The sequence below is a fragment of the Neolamprologus brichardi genome, chromosome 6, assembly GCF_056152115.1.
Source record: "Neolamprologus brichardi isolate AB-2024 chromosome 6, ASM5615211v1, whole genome shotgun sequence".
Taxonomy (NCBI): domain Eukaryota; kingdom Metazoa; phylum Chordata; class Actinopteri; order Cichliformes; family Cichlidae; genus Neolamprologus; species Neolamprologus brichardi.
The window spans coordinates 24,074,949-24,096,190 of record NC_142109.1 but is presented as its reverse complement, the minus strand read 5'-3'; the positions used below and the strand labels follow the sequence as shown (position 1 = coordinate 24,096,190).

The following is a 21,242-nucleotide window of genomic DNA, read 5'->3' as shown; positions in this document are numbered from 1 at the left end:
AGGCTGAAGATGGACCAGTGTACTCACAAAGTGAACGTCTCGTTCCATTTGGGGTTGAGGCTGGAGCGGATCGTTTTGGTCTTCTGCTTGGTCTCATTTTTGGGATCTGGTACGATCTTGAGCTTCACATATGGATCAGACAGGCCATTGGGGTCCATGGGAATGAGGTTTCTGGCTTCAGTCACTGAAAACGATGAAGGATACAAACAAAAGATTGACATATCTGTCCATCCATCCGTCTTATGTGTCAGTGTGTGAATGTGTGTGTGAGTGGGTGGATGACTGAATGTGTAAAGCACTTTGGGGTCCTTAGGGACTAGTAAAGCGCTATACAAATACAGGCCATTTACCATTTATTCCACTTATTCAGGGTTGCAGGGGGACAGGAGCCTATCCCAGCTTTCACAGGGCATTAGGTGGAATACAGCCCTCTAGTGTGGGGTTAACACAAAGACACAGACAGCCAGTCACACCTACAGCCAGTTTAGAATCACCGATTAACCTAACCCCATGCAAGCACAGGAAGGTCCCAGCTAGTTGATGGATTTGAACCCAGGACCTTTATCATGTGAGGCTAACAGTGCTAACCACTGCACAGTACTGGCGTATCACGTTTTTTAAAGACCAAGTAAAATATATAAATAAAACCTATATAAGTTTAGCATAAGTGCAACCTAGTATCCATCCAATATTCATTAATATTTCCTTTCATATGTAGCTTGATAACAACAGTACAAACTGCCCTGAGCATAAGGAACAGTTGCTCTCATTTAATCAACAGGTGAACACCTGCGTGTCAAGATCAACCAGCGAGGCGCAGCCTGTGAGGATTATTTATGGATCCGAGCCATAATGGGAGCAAATGCAGGAAGTGTTATGAGAAAGGTGATTCTAATTTGCGAACTGTGTCATGCTTAAGTGGGCGAAGGTTCTCTTCTCTCCCTTCTGTATTTAGCTGTTCGGTAAACAAGGGCACACCAGAGACATTAGTACTCCATTAGCTTTGAGCATTGGAGCACTGCCAGATCTGGGCTGCAGTACAGTGCACATACAGACTCACATGCTCACATAAATATACACCTCCCCGCACACAATCAGATGTACACAGAGTATGTTTATCGACACACAATGTATCTAGCGTCCCCGCAGAGATAGGGATGGATGCCTGCCTGCTTTGTTAAACCTCATACCCTGGAGATCGGAGCTGTCTCCCCATGTGGCCCTGTCAGTCACACTGCAACCGTGGGCTGACAAAGCTAAATGATCTTTGACCTGGAAAAGAAGGCGCTAAGCCAGTGTGTTAAGAATGCAAAACAGAACTGCTAAACCCGGTGTTTTAACTCTGAATGTTATACAGATTGGCAGGATTAGGAGGGATAAATGAATAAAATCAATAAGGGATTGACACTGTTGGGTTAGTATAGCAGCTGTTGCAAACGTCGAGATGCTCCAAGAAGAGGGTAAAAACACAGCACAATTTTCCACTGGACTTTTACAGAATAAACCACATTGTGCATAATCACAACAGACTCAAAAGGATCTTTGAAAAGAGTATATAACACTTCAATGATGGTGTATTGTATTCTCAGCACCTGTGGTGGAGCATTTGGGCGCCGAATGATGATAATGGGGTGTGAAGTTTGATGAGTGATGAGCAAGCTGCTGTAGAACATGCAGGGAGATAGAGCACACTTCACAAGAGCGTCAGACATTTCCAGGAGAAACTTGAGGTGTGGGAAGATATTGAGCGATCCTAAACTGGCAACCTTCAGCTTCCTCAGAAATCCAGTCAAGATGTGTTGAATAAGTATCTTCAAAGAACATCTTTGCTATTGAGTGCATCTAATATAGATGCAGTAGAATTGCAGTCTGTAGGTAAACCTCTATTTCAATTTCTTTTCATTTCTTGAACAGAAGAAAATGCAATGGAAATGAATACATCTCTTCTTCTTCCTGACATAATAGCTGGTGGGCACTGTAGCCCTAAAAGAGCAGCAGCTCTAACTGCTATAAAAATGGTTGTAGTCTCAGACCTGAATTCACATGGGCTATTTTTACAATGACAAAAACAGAATAGAAGAAAAGTGCAAGTGTAACTCTATAAGACCGATTTAAGTGCTGTGCGAACCTACAATTGTAGTCCAGTGAATGGTTATGCACTGATTGAACTTGTTGAATTTAATATCTGCTGCAAGCTGAACTTCTACACCAGACTTTTTTTTCAATCCTTAGACGGTAAAGGTCATGTTTTGAATATTTCATATTCTGGCCTTATGTATGCCAAGACCTGGGACCAAAAGACATTCTGTACAGCATATAAAAGGGACACTTCTTGGTGTCTTATGCTTGTGAGCATTACTAGTTTTGTAATTTGAAATATAAATTATTGTGTTAGCTACTCTTCTGATCAGGCATAGATGTTTTTATGCTAACCACAAATTTCAACCAAGAAATTTAACTAACAAAGTGTGTGTGTGTGGGGGGGGTTATTTAATATTTGTATATGTGAGAAACTGTGTGTCTGAATTTTAGCTCTGCTTTGTCCACAACATTATAGGTTTACACACTACTTATATATACGAACAAATACCTGAATTGTCCCCGACAGCCATTGCAAAACTGTACTTCCAGTCCTGACCAGTAGGGGGCATTCTAGACTGTCTAATTGAGCTTTGCAAGCACAGAGCTCTCTCACACACACAACTGTGTCCCACAAAACAAACCAGATATGTGAGTAGTCTTAATTTCTGAGTGAGTTTTTTGCTGAGTTGTAGAAAGCTGTTAGTTAAAGGGGAACTACATTTGAAATACCAAATATCAAATATATAAACACCTTTGTTTTTTTACACCCCTGGATGGGCCTCCATCTGTAAAATGTTGCATTTTATATAATCTTAGTATGATTTTGCATCTTCTAGTTGTCTCTTTTCTCATACGATGAGTCTGTTTTCTCTGCCTCAGCTGGATTTCATTATTGATTTTCTCAGTCGCACTGTTAGAAAACTTGCTGCACTCTAAATGCTAGACGACTACTTATGAAACAGACTCGACCTACTTGGGCCAAATAGCTGTGATAGTTTTTGTTGTTGTTGTTGTTGTGTAAGTCCAAGTGAGCTGAAAACTGCATCCGCGTGCAAATATGCATGTTTCCTTTCAAAAACCACTTCTGTCCATTTCTGTTCTACAGACCGTAACAAAACCAAGAGCGTAAAAAACAGATAAGAAAAACCAAACAAGCAACAACTGATGTGATGAAAAGCAGAGCCATATGTTCAAATGGTGTGGAGGGAGTGTGCACATGCTGAGAGGAGGGAGTTGAGGCAGGACACTGACAAACACACTGGGAATACCAATGACATGACTCCTGGGAGTCTAGCAGCACAAATCCCGGAGCAACAAAGTTCAGCTGTTTTCCGAGGTCCGGAGAGACACTGAAGGAAGGAGAAAGTCTGTGTGTGCATTTATGCATTAATAGGACAGAAGCAAGCTGCACAAGATGATTTAAAGCAACGGTTTCCCTGCAATCAGGAAAACCTCCTCCAGAACTCTAACCAAATTTCCATTCATGACTGTTTGTCAGCAACTGTTTGTTTCAGAAAAACGAAGCTTTAGGTTAAGGAGCCAGAACAACTAAACTTACAATGCAAACAATAAAAAAAAGGACTATTTTTTTTTAGTTGTATACATTCATCATTACGTTATCCATGGCTTCAGTTCTGCCCATTTTTTTTTAAATATCCATATAAGGCACTATTAAGACTTTTGCCTACTCTGGATGCACTGGATGCAATTACTGTTAGTGTATGCTGTAATATTAGCGAAAAAGGAAACGTGAGATCAATAGAAACACAGACAAAAGTCGCCACTAAGTTTGGTTTCTTAGCCTGCTGACTTTGCATGCTTGTAAACAAAACTTTTGACTCTAATTAGTTTCTATCCCTATCGCAAGGATTCAAAGACAGACAGGAAACAGCAGGGAAGTGAAGAGAGACCGCTGCAAACTGTAAACAGCTGCTTCTACTTGCCTCTTCTTGCTGATTTTGAGTGATTACTGTAAATGCTCTGATTACAGTATTGAAATAAATAACGCATTGTTTGTGATGACAGTTTAGTCTAGTTTAGCTTAGCTTTAATCTGGCACAACGGTGTTGGCCCAAATTTGATTTTTGATCTGTTCGGTTGCTGTGTTTTTTTTTTTAATCCCCCAGAACCGCTGGAACAGCACTATTTCCACGATCTACAAAGCTATGATTGATAAATAAAGAGCGTATTATAAGAGAGTGTGCATGGATATGACAACAACCCAATATTATGCTGTGGTAAGCCACAGTCTTTCAAGTCTCTATTTACTTTGCGAAGCCATCTACAGAGACGCACAGAGCCTCGTCTTTGGCTGAAGCAGGATGACCCGACTTTAAAAATTAGGCCAGCCATGTTTGTTCTTCACCTCCTTCTGTAAACACTGTGTGCAAATCCTCCCTGAGCAAATGAGCCTTAAGTGTGTCTAACTCTGTACCTTGAAAGCCTGGTATTTACAAAGTGGCCTGAAAAAAATTTAATGTAATCTTGCACAAGCAGGCCACATAAATTTGAATGCCTGTGCTTGTTACTACTTTGATGAGTGAGGATATTATCTCAGCAAATGCAATGCATTTATTAAAACTTGAAAACATAATGGGCGCTAAAAGAGCTGTGAAGTTTGTTTCAAACGATAATATATTCATCGTACTGTTCAGATTGTGCATATCTTCATTACAAGGACATAGCTGTACAGCCAAAGAGCTCACTGCACAATCTTCAGGCAGGAGACACTGCTGGCCCAGTGGCCAACACCCTGCAGTGGAAAAACGCTGGCAACGCTAGCATCACAAGTGCTGTCAGCTGCTCCGTCTTAGCTCTGATTCACTGGGAAAGTTTAATAGCGGGATTTTAAAGTAAATTTTCTCTTGGCAAGAACTCGTTGGGTTTTCTGCAGAATGACTCAGACACTACAAAGAAATGGAAATTACTCAGAGAAAATGCTGCAGAGTGGATGCAGCTTGTCGTTGGGCAGTTCTGGCGTAACCTCCGCCAGAACTCAGACAGAGCTTTGATCCGACTCTAACTGTGCCTTCCAGCAAGGCCTCTTTGGATTCAGAGAGTAAAGACTTGTGTTTAATAATTTCAAATGAACAGGTGAGGATGCATACTTTAACCAGAAAGGACTTTTATTTTGACATTTTACTAATTAATTGAGTTTGATCACTGGGAAGAAAAGGTAAGAAAAGGGATGTACTACAAAACTGATGGAACACTGTGCAGACTATATTGGCAAACGAATATCCAAAATGTGACAGGAAAACTTTTAGAAACCATCAGTGTGCACAAAACTGCATAGTGACTATTACTATAAGCTATCACAAATACACTGGGTCACTTCATGTCTCCTTGGCAACTTGACCATGAACCCAGAAACTACATACATGCTTAAATAATTTGTATTTTCCTTTATGGTTGAAGGGCCAATGGATTTTAGCAGTACTGTCAGGATCTCATTTGAACCTTACGCTGTCTATTTTTGGCAAGCATTATCAGGATTGAGAAAACCACAAAAGCAGCAACAGGAAAAGAAAAGTGCAAAAGCAACTGCAGCTCCATCAGCTAGAAGACGTTAACAACATCGAGGGTGAATTTTCTTTCTCGATTACTGTAAAGTGTAACTACACCTCCAAGGTTCAACAGTCAAATCTGGCTTCACTGATCCACCCACATCTATAGCCTCCGCTGCCAATCTGACCTACACACACCTACAATGCACCTACATGTAAACTCCTACAGCAGGTATAATGTAACAACTAGCAGAGGCACATTCGAAGAAAGGAGGCAAAAAAGTCTAATGGGAAAGTTAAAGCAAAGATAAAAGGAAGGTGAGAGGGGTGGTGAATGATGCTAGTTTGAAGAATTGGGTAAGTCAACATGGGAACCAAACTGAAATGTAATAATTGCCCAGAGTTAAGCTTGTGCTGTCTCTGTAGAGTAAATATCTGCTTTTATATTTGAAAGACTAAGAATGTCTAATGTACTGTTGCTCATTACTGGCATTCTTTTCTTCAATCTACTGACTAACAGACCCCTACAAGACCAAAACTAAGGACACACCTGTTTGAATGCAATTTGTAGTATTAATTTAATGTTTCCAGGGATGTAATCAGTAATCAGGTTACTCATATGTGATTCATAACTATCAGGTTATGAGACAGTCGGCCTCTGCAGAACATCCTCCTACAGTCTGTCTGGAGTCTCCTCTCAGTGTCAGCTGTTTACTGCAGTGTGAGCAGTGTTTTGAACAATGTATGGGCTGCATTATGTATACTTATATATGTATTATGTGTATCAGTAGCAAACTAACAGGAGAAGATTAGGAGCAATCCTCAAACAAAACGCCAACTAGTAGGAGTATCTTAAAGTCTGGCGAAAGTATGAAGGGAATCCCTGTGAGTTTCAGTATTTTATATACTGCTTAGATTGATAGATGTAATGATAAGAGGGAAGCCAATTTTTAGTCACTGACTGAGTTATTATGATCGCAGCGGGTAAAAGTACATATTGTTGAAGGATGAAATAAGGTTAAGCGTCCCCAAGTGATACTTCTGAGTCAATTTGCTAAGCCTGAACCGAGTTTGACCCCATTCATTTGTTACATTCGTGCACAGTAAACAAGCAGAAAAATGAACGTACGGCAAAGGGCTCTCTACCAAAAGACTTCTCCAACTCTGGAAAAATTTGCAGAGAATCAATGAACAATAAGGTTGCTGAAAATTAAAAAAAAACAGGAGGGTTGTTGTTGTCTCAGAGCCAACTAACAGAGGGGAGCTATGTGCAGGAATAAGAGGCAGAAAACAAGGTTAGTGGGTTATCTCTGTCCTTCACCAGGAAAAACAGATCTTGTTTTGTCTTCCTCACCATATCCCTTTCTCTATTTTGCTCCAACTGACAAAACACACTCGAACAGCTCATGCATGTTTCTGCAAACTGCACAAACACCTCTCGCCGGTATGAAATGACTCATTTTATTCTTCTTATTATTCATATTGTTATTATTACTGAGGTTTATGTGTGACTTTATTCATCTGCTTAAAGCGCAGCTGCTTCCCTTGGCATCTATGCCACTTCCTGTTGAACATTTTGGCTCCGGCCAGTTGGGGAATTTCAAGGAAATTGGAGAAACTCTTCAATCACAGCACACTGTGTAAGAACTCTAACACTAATCATTATCCACTCACAGGAAATCAAGTTTTCCTTCTCCACTTAAAGGCACCATCGCACGCTACTAATTCTGCCCATTCCAACTCTAGTCTTGTTTTACATGTGAGAGCATTTTTAACCAAGCTACTGATTTGTGGGGCAAATGTATACGAAAAAGCAAAAACTGTGAACATACACAGCTGCATCTATTTTAAAAAAGGCCTCTAACCAAATATCCTCATTTGAATCAAGGGATCTAGGGAAATATGTTGTGTATATTAAGAACAATAGAACGATTCTGACCTCCTCGCAATTACAGGAAAAAGAAAAAGAGAGAAAAAAGTGTAACAAAAAAGGTATTTTTGCACTTTCAAGCAGCTCGTACCTCACATATATCTAATAAATCTTTACAATTTCTGTCAGACATCAGGTGACTATGGATTTCAAAGTTTGTATGTAAGTTTGTTATGTACTCAACTTCTATCTATAAAATGTACTTTCCAAAATCTCTACAACCTTTTTCTGCGTTTAACAACAATGTAGGGAATTTGTTTTATGAAGCTTTCAGAAGATTTACCTACTACCTACACACCAGTCTGTAAACACTCATATTTCTGTGTGGAATGATGCATGTGAAAATGATGTGGACTTTATTGTTCCCAGCTATCTGCTACACCTTCTCTGTAAACTTTTTGACTGGCTGTAACAGGACTCTGTTTGGCAGGCTGTCTGCGGGGCATCTACAGCAGCTAATGTAATCAGCAATGCAATCTGGCTTGAGTGGGCTGCAGGCTGGTACAGCAGTTCTACAGAAATACACCTACACGCAAACACACATGCACACGCTAACGCTAACCAGAGAGCACATGCAAATTTGAACTCGCCGAGTCCACATCAGGAATTTGATCGTATGTGCCTCAGAAGGCCGAGAGTCAAATGAAACGCAGCTAGAGGTGATAATCGTGGTTTCCTGTTCCCGATGTAGACACATGCACACTCGTGAGCTCTTAAACGCATGTAAGCTTAAAATTAGCAGGCGTCTTCACACACAGTGCATATAGTATGTGTGAAAATGTGCGAAACAATCCACCTTTTATTATCTTGAGATACGCTGGCAGTGCAGATTTCAACAAAAATGAAAGAAATACTGGACTAAAATGCTTCTGAAGGAGATGCGGCCAAAAATGCCAGCAGGATATTATTATTATTTCTTGAATTTGGCAACCAGATGAGACTGAATGTGCAAAAGCGAGGAGGAGAGCGAGAAGCATAAGAAGCAGAGCGATCTTGAATGAATAAACCTAATCTTGGTTATTCATGGGTATAGTTGTACTTTATGTTTCATGTCACACTTGAACTCTGTTGAAACATTTAAGAATTTGCATCCAAATGATTAATTACAGTCCTAAAACCCCAACGCTTAACCCAGCAGGTAAGTGTATTACTACTATAAACTGCAATAATTCCACTAATAGTGCCAAAGGTCAGAGCCAGGTATTTGCATTATCTTGCATGAAATTAGTCCAAGTCAATCATAATCATTGATTTATGTACCAATAAATGACCATCTCGGTTCCTTTTTCCTTTTTCTATTTTTAGCCAAGGAAAGCAAAACAAAAAATGAGTACAGTTGTGCTTAGATAACACTTAGATAAGCACAGAAATGATATAACCGTCCAATTCATTTTGTTCCTCACTCAAAACATATTCCCTAACATTTGCACCATTTCCCTGCCAACACTGACCCTGTTTCTAGTGTTAATTTGATAAGTGAATGTCAGTGAAGTTCAGCAGGGACTTGTAATGCACTGACCCCTTTTAGCCAGTTAATTCAGTGATTATGTGTGGCTGCTGTCAACTCCCTGCCATCTCTATTGTTCTAGCTAATGTGCTAATGCATCATTTCAGCCAGGGGATTTACAGCATGCCTTGAAATACAACACAAAATGGGTTCCTACATGACACACACACTGCTGGGTTCTTCTTTTTTCATTATAAACTGCACAGTTGGGCAACTGTTCACTGTCTACAGTCCACTATTTTATAACCTTTTACATAAAGAGCTGAAAATCAATATTAACCATTCCTTTGCTGTTTTATATTTTTGCACAGAATGGTATAAAAACCTATTTTTTGCTCCCCTTTATTCTTCTACATTTAGCATCATTATTATTAAGCTGGTACAAACTGTCCCTGTTGATAACAGAGTTTTGTTCAGTAATGCACAATTAGGGCCACACATCCCTGAACAGCTGCATACTGAACACTGAAGAATCTGCACAAATGGCAGCATCTAACACCATCTAACAGTGTTCATTTTGTGCCACATTTAGTTGTGAATGTAACAGCAAATACATTTGACAGATTATGTATGAAATTATCTCAGCTTAACTACAGCAGCTGGTCAGACATTATTTGCTCTGAAAGGATTATTTTATGCTGTCTGCAAAAACAACAATTGAAAACTGAAATGATTTGTTATTTATAAACAAAAACACTTCATCTTCATGCTGTTTATATTTGGAAATTGGCTAGCCCAGTCATGCAAAAGACAAATAAACACATAAATTATATAGAAACTGGAGATTATCTTGTGATAGGATCACTCTAAAAAGCAAAGAGAGAGAAAAATTGGACAGGAGGCCTAAAGTCAGAAGGGGCATCAACCCTTTTGACCCCTTATTTCAGCTTTCTTTACTCAGAACTCATAAGTAAGACTGTAACTGTCTTCAAACCCAGCATTCATTTTGATCACTACTGCACACCTGGATACAAAGTTTAATAACTCTGTCTTTTATGGTTGTGAATTGTCTGTAGTCAGACAGTTATGTATCTGTCTGGTTGGATATACTGTGTTATTATATACTGTGTCAAACACAGACACAGAGAGAAACGCAGATAGACTGACACAAAATGACACCAGCTGGTGGAAAAAGTAGGAAATCGATTTCGCAGGAGGTCAAAAAACTTTTTTCTTTTTTTTTAAACAGTCCTGTGTTCAAGATGTGTCATCCTGAGTAGGGATAGCAATCCTTGGAATTGTTACTCTGCTTGCATATTAATCCTGCTTATGATTCCACTTACACTTGTACTGCAATCAGCCGATTTCAGTTAGTTAGTGAAGAAAAATAGAGCCACAGTCTAAAGCGTGAAAATTATCAGTGCTTTTATTTTAATAGCAAACACAGACGAGAGTGCAATGCTAAAGTATAAACTGCCTTCAAGGCAGAAACAGCTGCACTATGCTGCTAACACAACTATGACTCTTTGCAATCACCTGCACAGAAAGCAAGCTAATGCTACGCTAACCAGACAGCATGCTAATGCTAAGCTATCCAAGAGCCCAGAGTTATGTGAAAGCTAAGTGAATGCCAACCCCAGCCCAGCAGTCAGACCCTGAACTTCAACAGGGAACAGAAATCAAGCTACAACCTCCATTTCTACCTGCTCATGTCTCTGCTGTAGAATCACTGAACCATCGCATTTAAGTCTCTTTGTGCTGGTTTTTAATTTTGCTCTGTGTTTGGCTTTGTGTTCATACCTAAATACTAAGAGAAAGATCATATGTGTGTTCTCATTACGGTAGGGATTTTTTTTTTTTGCGTAACAACCCCAACACTGATCACAACAAAGAGGGAAAATACCTCCAACATGCACAAACAATTGACCACGCAGCATGCAATTAATTTGCATAACTCTAATGTCTTTGATATGCTGCTTAGAGTTGGTGTTGACTCTCAATAAGGAATTGAATTAGTGATAATCATAATAGATTTGCTATATTTTAGTAAATTTCCATCCTTAACCCTGAGACATTTTTTATGTGTAGAGACAACTTACTGCATGGTGTTGAGAGACATGAAACTTTATCCTAAACTGCTGTGACACTAAAAATGATAAAATCTTGAGCTACTCCTCATTTGTCATGCCTCAGTCTTTTCTCCTGTCTGAATGACTTCTTGGCAGGCACCCTTCCACTGAGACCATTTATGATGAGCCTTCTGTCAACAATAAATGGATCAACTTATGAGCCAGATGCATCTCTCAGGTCCTGTCATGTCTTCTGGACTTTTTCTTATTTCTTAAAAACATGATTTTCAGATACTCAGAGTCTTTATGTCTGACACATCTTCTTTTTAAATGTTTTTTTCATTCAGTTTTATTTAGATAAATCATAAAAAGTTGCCACGAGCCACTTTATACTGTAAGGTAAATATCTTACAATAATTCACTGAAAACTACAACAATCAAACGACCCGCTTTGAGCAAGCACTTGGCGATAGCGGGAGGGAAAAACTCCCTTTTAACAGGAAGAAATCTCCAGCAGAACCAGGCTCAGGGAGGGGCGGTGATCTGCCGTTGAACGGTGGAGGGTGATGGCAGTAAGACGGGACAAACAACACACAGACAAGACTTTTATCCTTCACTTGTCCAGTTTCCTCAGTTTTTTTAAAGACACACTCCATAACATGCCAAGATATGGCAAGTTTTCAGCTAATAGCTCTTTGGGAATCACCTTGTTGGTGCAGTAATACTGTTTCAAGCCTCTCAAACTGTGCTGTCTTTGGCATTTTTCATAGATTCAACAAAATAAATAAAAACAAATTATGTTCTATGCTGACAGGCTGCTAGAGTCAAGACTTTTGCACAGTACTGTATATTTCTCACATAGCCTTGCTATTTTTTCGCCTGCTAACATAATCAAAACAAATGGCTGCAAGAAACAATTTTCTTATTTATGGAACATGTCATCAATATTTTATATATTGCACTAAGGAAATGCTATCAACAATATATCACATCTGTTAATAAGCTTAACAGATGTTTCTTTAAAACCAGATGCATCACCAATAACAGCCAGTGACATGATCATGTAAAGCAGCCTTCAAATGAATAATAGTGAGACATATAATTATAGCGCCATGACCCTGTTCACAAGGAGAACACTCAGATCCTGTCTGTGTGTAATTCTGACTGGACATAAATTAATAAAATCAAGCTTTGAATTTGCTTTGCAGAGACAATTCAGTTACATAGAAAATCCAGCAAACGCAGAGCGAGTCGTGACTGTTTAAAAAAAGTATCAAAACAAGGCCTACGCAGCAGACCACACACCACTGCAGGACTACATATTTGGTTTGGGATTGCCTTCCAAATGTGTCGAAACTGTGAATCGTTTCTTACAGCAGAATGTTAAACAGGAGAAACTTTATCGATCTATGACCCAGAAGCGAGCAGGCTTTTGGCATACTGATAGGCGATAGTCTCAAGGCCAGTTATGTAACTAGAAGTTCGACACAGTGCATCGGAAGCAGGCCGAGTTGAGGCAGAATTAATGAGGATGGTTCAATCCAGGTAATGGCAGCGGGGATAGACAGTGAATGTGTGTGTGTGTGTGTGAGTGTGTGTGTGTGTGTGTGTGTGTGTGTGTGCGTGTGTGTGTGTGAAAGTGGGCAATCAGGGATTACTGACAATAAGGGTAAAGTGTTGAGATGGATCCACGCTTACAATTGAACCAGAGCAATAGCGTCTGCAACCATCTATACCCTCATCCCATTTGATGTGGAGTGACACATTAGTATAAATCTGTCGGTTCAGGTACATCCCCTCTGCATTTTAAGCTCATTTCATTAAGAGTCTATGAAGGGTTATGAGGCCTACCTGTGACCTGCAGTTTATCTCCGCTGACCTCACACTTGAGGTAAACACGCCCCCTCCTTTCAGTGTAATCAGTTCCACACAGGCTGGGCACATTCATAACACACTGATTATGGACATTCATATCGCAGGCTGGTGGGACAGAGGAAATATAAGATATCAGAGAAAAGCAAGTTTATACATTATGCATTTGATTCAAATCAATCAAAGGTGACTGAAAAAAGAATGGCAGCTTTCTCAGAATTGACTGACATGGAAAAAGTATTTTTAAAGATAAAGATGCAAAAGACATTTTTTGACTTATCTGTACATATATATATGTATATATATATATATATATATACATATATATATGTATACATACATATATACATATGTATACATGTATGTATACATGTATATATGTATGTATATATATATATATATATATATACATACATATACACACACACACACACACACACACACACACACACACACACACACACACACACACACACATATATATATATATATATATATATATATATATATATATATATATATATATATATATATATATATGTATACACACACACACACATATGGACACACACACACAAGTCTTATATAAGATGGACAGCAAAATATATTCCATATTCCAAGTGTTGTTTTTACACATGCAAGCTTAATGTCCCATTGGAGTAGGCTAATATAAGAATACCATCTTTACACAATGTTAAGTTATTATTTTTTTGAAGAGCAGTTAACAAGGTTATGACCCATATTCATACATGTGTGTCAGTCAGCTGAGCTGTCGTTTCATGGATTGGGAACAGTTGTATCATCACGTCATCAGGTCAGCAGGTGAAAATAAATGAAAACCGGTTGTGGTGCTGACACATTCTTCCTTGGGACTGTTGTATTATTTGTACCTCCCTGGCACAACCTTGTGTTAACAGTGCTTAAAACTACCAAAATGTATAATCACATAATGGCGTGACTAGAGGTGTGGCTTATCTGCTAAAATATAATTTCCACATCTCTATTTTTGTACACCCTAGAGCAATCATTTTGCCATTCTGAGTATGTAGCAGATAATGCAGGAGCTCATTAAGGCTTTCAGACGTTAATCCACTAATGCAAGATTAAAGGAAAGACAACTAAGGAGGAAATATTAATAAAGACTCAGAAAAGCTTTGATACGAGGCTTATTATGAAAGTGCAGCAAACACAGCCGCACAGTGAAGAGAGACAATGTGTAATTTTAATGAGTCAAAGTCAGGAGGAGGGGAACAGATCCCCATATGATATTTTTTGACAAGAGTCATTCTGAAAAAATGGCTTTAAACTACGACATAATCAGTGTAGAGTCACACATGTTCATTTTCTCTTAAACATTTCCCTTAAACTTAATTACTCACAGTCACACTTCATGCCCTGGTGAATGAGGCCGTAGAGGAGAGAGCCACAGTGATCGCAGAAGGTGGGGCTCCCATAGGTGTGGATCTTGAACTTGTGCTTAGTTCTGGGATCCTGCAAAGACCAAAAGAGTAAGAAAATAAATGGTTGACAACCACTGAGAACATATACTGTTCATTTTACTTAAACACTGGGCACAAAGAGTAATTTATCACAGTACAAGTATTCAAATCCAGAAAGGTCAATTGCAAATTAAATACTGAAACAAGAATTTGCAGATCCAAAAAGAAATCTACAATTTTAGAGGGAAACCTTTGAATATCTCATTATTTACACTACATATCATCAAAAGAGTCAAAGAAACTGGAGAAATCTCTGTGCGCAAGGGACGAGGTGGAAAATCAGCACTCGGATGGCACTGCGTTAAAAAGGCATTCTACGTCATCAATGAAGGACAAAATGAGTCAACCTAATACCTCAGAGGAATTACCCAGCAGATAATACGCTGCTGATTCTTAACAGACGGCAATCACTGGTTATTTTATGGTTCAACTGAAGGTGACAAGCCGATCAATTTGCAACAACTTTTTAATAATTTGCTATTGTTAGAGATCAGCTCATAAATTCAAGAGTACCAATGTAGGAAAAACACTGCAGCTGACTCAAATAATTATCCATGACTCTTTAGTACAATATAATATTTCTCAAAATAAAATCTACTCCAATAAAAATATTATCAAGGTAATACAAAATAAAAAGTCTTAAAATAATAAAAAATATTCTTGTCTTCCTTTACATTCACAATACAAGTAGGGCTGCCACAAACGATTATTTTGATAGGGTTAGGGTTATTTTTGTGATCAGTCGACTAATCAGATCATGCATCCATTGAACGTAAAACATACAGCTTATTGCACCAGCATGCATCTGCTCTTATATAACTATCATTAGCTTACAGCTTTAAGTGTTTAAGGTATGTGCTAACTAAAAATAAAGACAAGATGATAGTTTATTAAATTTTAATGAAATTTGCAGATTGTTTCGGTTAAGTTTAATAAACTCCTTGCTATCTAAAATGTAATGGGACACCGGAGTATATTCTAGAGCATCTCACACTTCTGATAATCATTTGTCTGCTTTATTCATCTGTGTAAAAACTATAATTTTAATCTCAGCCAAACCGATTTACTCAGGAACAAATAAATACTAAAAAGTTATCTAAGTGACTTATATATATTTAACCTGAGTAGCGAAAGACGGCGGTGGGTTTGAAGATGATTTGCCGGGAGTCCGGTGTTCTCAGTGGCTCTAGTGAGCCTTGCCCCCGGCTAGCTATCGAGCTAGTAGGTAACAGAAGTCTCCGAAAACGTTGGAGCGCTTTTGAAAATATGTGGTGTCTTCATAAACTGAGCAGATATTTGAGGTTTACATAGTTACATTCTCGCCTGAAAATATGTTAAACGTTTATTTTGTGACCCAGAAAGAATAATAACTAGATGCTGCCATTGTTGGAAACTGAGCTGGGCTGAATTCTGACTGGGACAGAGCTGCTTCTTCTTCTTCGGAGTTTAACGGCAGCTGGCATCCTTGTACATGCAATGCTGCCATCTTCTGTTTCAGTCTATTATTACACTCTTAAATCCTACTACTTATTCCTGCTGCTTTTGTGATCTTACAAAGCTTCAAACGACACGTCGACTATTGAATCAGTCCGATTTTGATAGTCGACGTAATCGTGACTAGTCGACTAATCCTGGCAGCCCTAAATACAAGTGTCTGAAAATACGCCATACGGAAGTGTCTTAGGATGTGTTGCTCCTTTGCTAACCTATTAAACTGTTTGTGCACATATGTGTAAACCTTTCATTTCATTATTCATTATTATTCTATTAAAATTGTTCATTGTTCCGGGCTCTCCACATGATTATTAGATCACAATGTATGAAATAAATTAGGGGTTTAATGGGGAGAATGAGAGTGCACAACTGTGTTTAAGTCTCTGTGTAAGTCTGGAAGAGTATGACTCACATCTCTGTAAAAATTGTAGAACTACTTGTTGGATTTATTTATTTTTTTCCTACATGGAAGACAAACCTCCATACTCAATTCTGCTAGTATTTACCATTGTATAAAGCAACATAATCTTAGTTGTAGCATGTGCAAATAAACCTTTTTTTTTTTTCTTTTTTTTTTTTTTATCAAACTCTAATATTTTGGTGCAAAAAAAAATATGCCTAATGTTTCTGACATGCCTTAAATATTGTCATCCACAGCTCCCTTAGAGTATGAACACTCTTGCAATGTAAGCATTTTACAGGCTGTAAACTGATCTGGCACAGTGTTGCAATGCACAGAGCTACTCACATAGCAGATTCACATTTGCCACGTGATTATATTAACATAAAATTAAAGACATAAAATACATTTAGATAAATTATACTCAAGTGGAAGGCTTAGTTTTGATTTTAGGATAGTGGTGAATGAATGAATTCCATCTATCAATTAAAATGACTCAATGTGATTTGCATCTTTAATGCAATTACAGATACAGTAAGACCCTCAAATGTCACCACTGCATTATATATTATATCATAAAAAATAATGAGCTTATTAACATGCAATATATATAAATATAAACACTATGCATTATGACATGTGGCTAGTATTGTAAGACAGAACTAAAATAACATCCCAGCTATTGTTCTTCATTTGCATTTGTCATTCATGAACACTGGACCAATATTTGCATTTACACATCCCTTCCTACCTTTCAAGTAAATGCAGCATCCATCGTTTTTATCAGAGCCTCATTGACATTCATCCCACTGGTAAATTTGGGGAAATTTGGATACTCAAATAAGGGAATGTGGAGAACAAAACTTAACATTTATGCAAGCCAAAACAGGCAAATGTGTTGGTAGATAAAAGTAGAGTTGCTACAGGTAAAATAGGCTGAGGAAAATAATGCTACATTTGCAACACTATAAATAGTGGTCAGGTGGAGTGAGCTGACATTACTTAAGGTATCCTTCCTTCAGTCCAGTTCAACTAAGCAGCAAAATGGTATGCGGCAATTACAAGTCCATTTCACTTAACATTCCCTTTCAGCACATAAAATACAGCATCAACCTGGAGTGGGCGCAAACTTCTTAAGTAAATATCTGCAGGTGTTAAGTAAAGCATTTTTTTCTTTATGTGATCTGTTAAACAAGCAAAATCAGTTGCCTCCCTTTTTCATATATATGTGTACACAGCAGTAAATAGCAAGAGCCCAGTGCAAACATACGCATGATGCATAGGGTAAACATATGGCTGGCATATCATTGCTACTGATATAATGTGTAGGGCATGTGATAAGGCACAGATCACTTTAAATATTACAGCAGCATTCGCATACGGTATACAGGGTAGGCTCCCAGTCACTTGCATACATTCATTAATTTCACACATACAACATGAGGCTTCGGAAGTACTCTCTGCTAGAGAGAAATCTGGAAGACTGCCATTTTTCCAAGAACACACAGTGCATCCTGCTTATTCTCAACTTGTGCTTGTCTTGTAAATTCATTTCAGTTAGAAAACCCTTTAAGTGGATTAGGATTAATAACACTATCCAGGCTAGTCTTCATTAGATTTTTTCCCTGCATCTATTTGAACACTTGCCAATATATATTCCCTGGATGCAGGAAAGCGTCTCTTATCCTATGAGAAAAAGTACCAGTCCTGAGAACATCCCTCCGATTTTTTTCGATCGTGAAAAATATAGCGGCGTCAAACGTAGAACGAATGAAAAGAGCTTGAACCCAGAGAATAAATCATCAGTAAAAGGAGACGTATGACCCGTATCTCAGCGAGAGCTGACAGTATCGCACAGTGAGGCGCCACAGTGATCAATGTCATTTCAGTCAGTTTGACACTGGCCTCTGGACTAATGCAACAGAGACTCATTCGGGCTCCTCGTGAGATTTCTTTGCCACTTTCTTCCATGTCAGCCTGCTGAGGCTTTACACCATTGCTGGTCTAAGAGAAATGCTTCCTTTTCAGATCTTGCAGAAATCAGCTACACTGCTGTAAGTGCTAAATTTGTGAAGTCATATGTTATTTATCTAAAAATAAATTATGATTTACAGGAAAATTACATGTTGAAGGGTTCATTTTTCCTTGTTTTGTTTTTTTGTTTAACAAATTAATTTATTTTTTTTAGATGGAGAATCACATTTTGGGCTTGGATGACTAACTTTGGGGTAACAGCTCACACAAACAGAAAAGTTTACCAACATTTTCATGTGTGAAACAGTCAAGTAAGGAGAAATTAACAATCTATACGGGGGTGTGGAATACAACATATTCAGCATTGAGAGTAAATCTGATACAGGAGCTTTGCAACCTCGACACCATATACTTAGTTACCCCCAACACACTGACTACAGGTCAGTAGTTAGTATGTTAGCCAAGGACACACAAGGATAACAGAGGGGTTGACAGACATGAGTGGAGAGAGTGGAGAGAGTGAAAGAGGGAGAGAGGGAGACTGCACTTGCAGTACTTACTCACATCCACCCACACACAGCTGATCCTGAAGGATAATCCTCTTGTTTTCCCCTTTTGCTTTATTCCCTCATCTACGGCATGAATGAGTGATGGCAACTAGGACAAACATTCAGCTGCACATCAATTGTGTATTTCACATCAGCTTTTCAAAGGGTGAACCATGGCTTAATGCTCCCAGATAATGGAAAACACTCAGAACAAAAAAACAAATAAATACATGTTTGTCCAAGTTAGCACTTTGTACTAGGGAGCTGGCGGCTTAAAGACTGTTTGATGTCCTATATAACTGCATCGGGTCTTTGCAGCTCAATTTCTTGAAAAGTTTAGAGCTGCACTGAATGAAAATGGTCTAAGAAATGGTAAACCAGTGTTAGAGATGGCACGTTTGTAAATGTACAGATGTGTTGCTTACACTGATGCTAAAGTAACCTAACACTAGGCTACTAGCATTATGTTCGAGTACCGCTAAAGAGGATTATTATCAATTTTGCAGGTATTTTGTAAAAAGCATGATAGTGCTGGGGTTAGCACTGTTGCTTTACAGTAAGGTTCACCATCTGTCCAAAGCCTTTCTGCGTGGAGCTTGCATCTTCTCCCTATGTCTGTGTGGGTTCTCTTTGGGTGAGTAGAGTTAGGTTAATCGGTAATGCTAAAGTGTCTGAGAGTCTGCGACAGACTGGCAGACTGCCCAATCGCCCAGTGGCAGCTAGGACAGGCTCAGAATGGATGGATGGATTTTGTAATAACACTACCTTATGACAGTAGAGTTACTACAATAATGAGAAGGAAATTAATGTATTAAATTTCACACAGATACAGTACATCCCGCAGTTCAAGTCTGCACAAAATTTCATTTCAAAAGTGAAGATAAGCAAAAGGAAAACACTTCCTTCCCTAGGACCATGCCAAGGAGCAAGGCTAATGGATGAGTGATGCTGGCTGTCATGTGTTGTGAATAAATATATATCTCATGTCGAACCACTTGTAGCTAAACACATGAGCCTAAACAAACTGTTATTGGCATCCAGCCTGGTAGGTTTACACTTTCTGCTGTGCTTGGTTTGCAAAGTTCCATTTAAAGATTCACTAGGGCGAGTCGTATGGTCCAGAAAATGAAACCTGTAAATGAGTGTACCTGACTACACACCACAGCACACACTAGGCTGTCCATTAACGCATTCTTTCTGAAAGCTGCGGGACAGAAGGGTTTACTCCTGTGGCTTCTATCCCCTATTACAGCCTAATTGGGTCTTAATGGGAAATTCAAGACAGACTGGGTGGCGCTGCTTTGCCAGAACAGCAGGGGAAGCAGAGTGTAATACCGAAAGCAACGACGAACTCAATCACTAGGCTCAGCAGAGGAAGACCGCGATGGCAGCCCATAGCCAGGTGGTGTTACAGCACGTGGTGAGTGGATGATGTAGTATGAAGGATGCCCCTTGGTAACATGAGGGCCAACAGGATTTCCCAGATGTCCTATGCACAGACAGGGCGATTTTACATCAGCAGAAATGCATTAGATGCAAAACAGAATTCTCTAGAATTATTTCCAGTTTAGTGTGCTCAGCTCCCAAAGCTATTAAAAGACATGTGTGCACAGTTTGTGACAACATGTGTGCACCAGTGGAGCTGTTAAAAAGGGATGGGCACAATCTGATGTTCTCTTAAAAACAACAGCAGAGACACATTAACACTTCGACTGCACTTTATGATTGTGCAGAGCAAAAAATAGGAGACAGTTATTTTATCATCAATTTTATTCTTTAAGAGAAAGTACACAAACATTACTAACGAGCTTAAAACACACACTTTTATCTCATTAGTCTGTGTTTTTAATCAAAAGCCAGCTTTTCCTATGCTATGGATGGAAAATATACCAGAACAATTTACTCCAAGGTATGCTTTTATTTTGTTTTGAATTAGTGTTGTGTTGTTCTTTAATATATCCTTGTATCTTTAAAAACATTTTAGCATTTGCCCTTTAGTAGTGTGTCAGGCAGATTTGCATACGAGGCCATGGATAAAAAAAGACACAGAGCAGAGGGCTGATCAAAAGACCCAAAGCAGCCAAGAGATAGTAATGAAAACAGAAGCATGGGGGGTCAGCGCAGTGATGTCGGCTAATTAGCCAGACTCTCCAATCCAGCTTGATTAGCAAGCAGGACGCCAACCAGCTCCTGTTAATGAACAGCTTGGCAGGGTGAAGCTGAACAGGGGTTTCCCGGCAGGAGAGGAAGGGGCGGGCAGAAGGGGATAATGTTAAAGACTGGGGTCATCCTAGACTCTCCACCCATGTTATCAACATGGGCGGCTGATGTCAAAGTATTGAGAGCCTAAAATCAAACCCTTGTTCCCTCCCTCCATCATTACAGTATGTAAACAAAACCTTCTTCTACTGTCAGAGCGCA

At 39.0% G+C, this 21,242-nt stretch overlaps 1 protein-coding gene across 5 annotated transcripts in view; it reads right to left on the bottom strand.

Annotated features, from left to right (window-relative positions):
* Positions 1-21,242, bottom strand: part of prkcaa (protein kinase C, alpha, a) — a 137,612-nt gene that overhangs the window by 44,792 nt on the left and 71,578 nt on the right. For all 5 annotated transcript variants that reach the window (XM_035906238.2, XM_006787517.3, XM_035906240.2 and 2 more), the window contains exons 4-6: positions 14,286-14,397; positions 12,886-13,014; positions 28-184 (exon numbers count right to left, since the gene is read on the bottom strand). In XM_035906238.2, the coding sequence (XP_035762131.1) occupies positions 28-184; positions 12,886-13,014; positions 14,286-14,397 (398 nt within the window). The remainder of the gene's footprint in view (positions 1-27; positions 185-12,885; positions 13,015-14,285; positions 14,398-21,242) is intronic.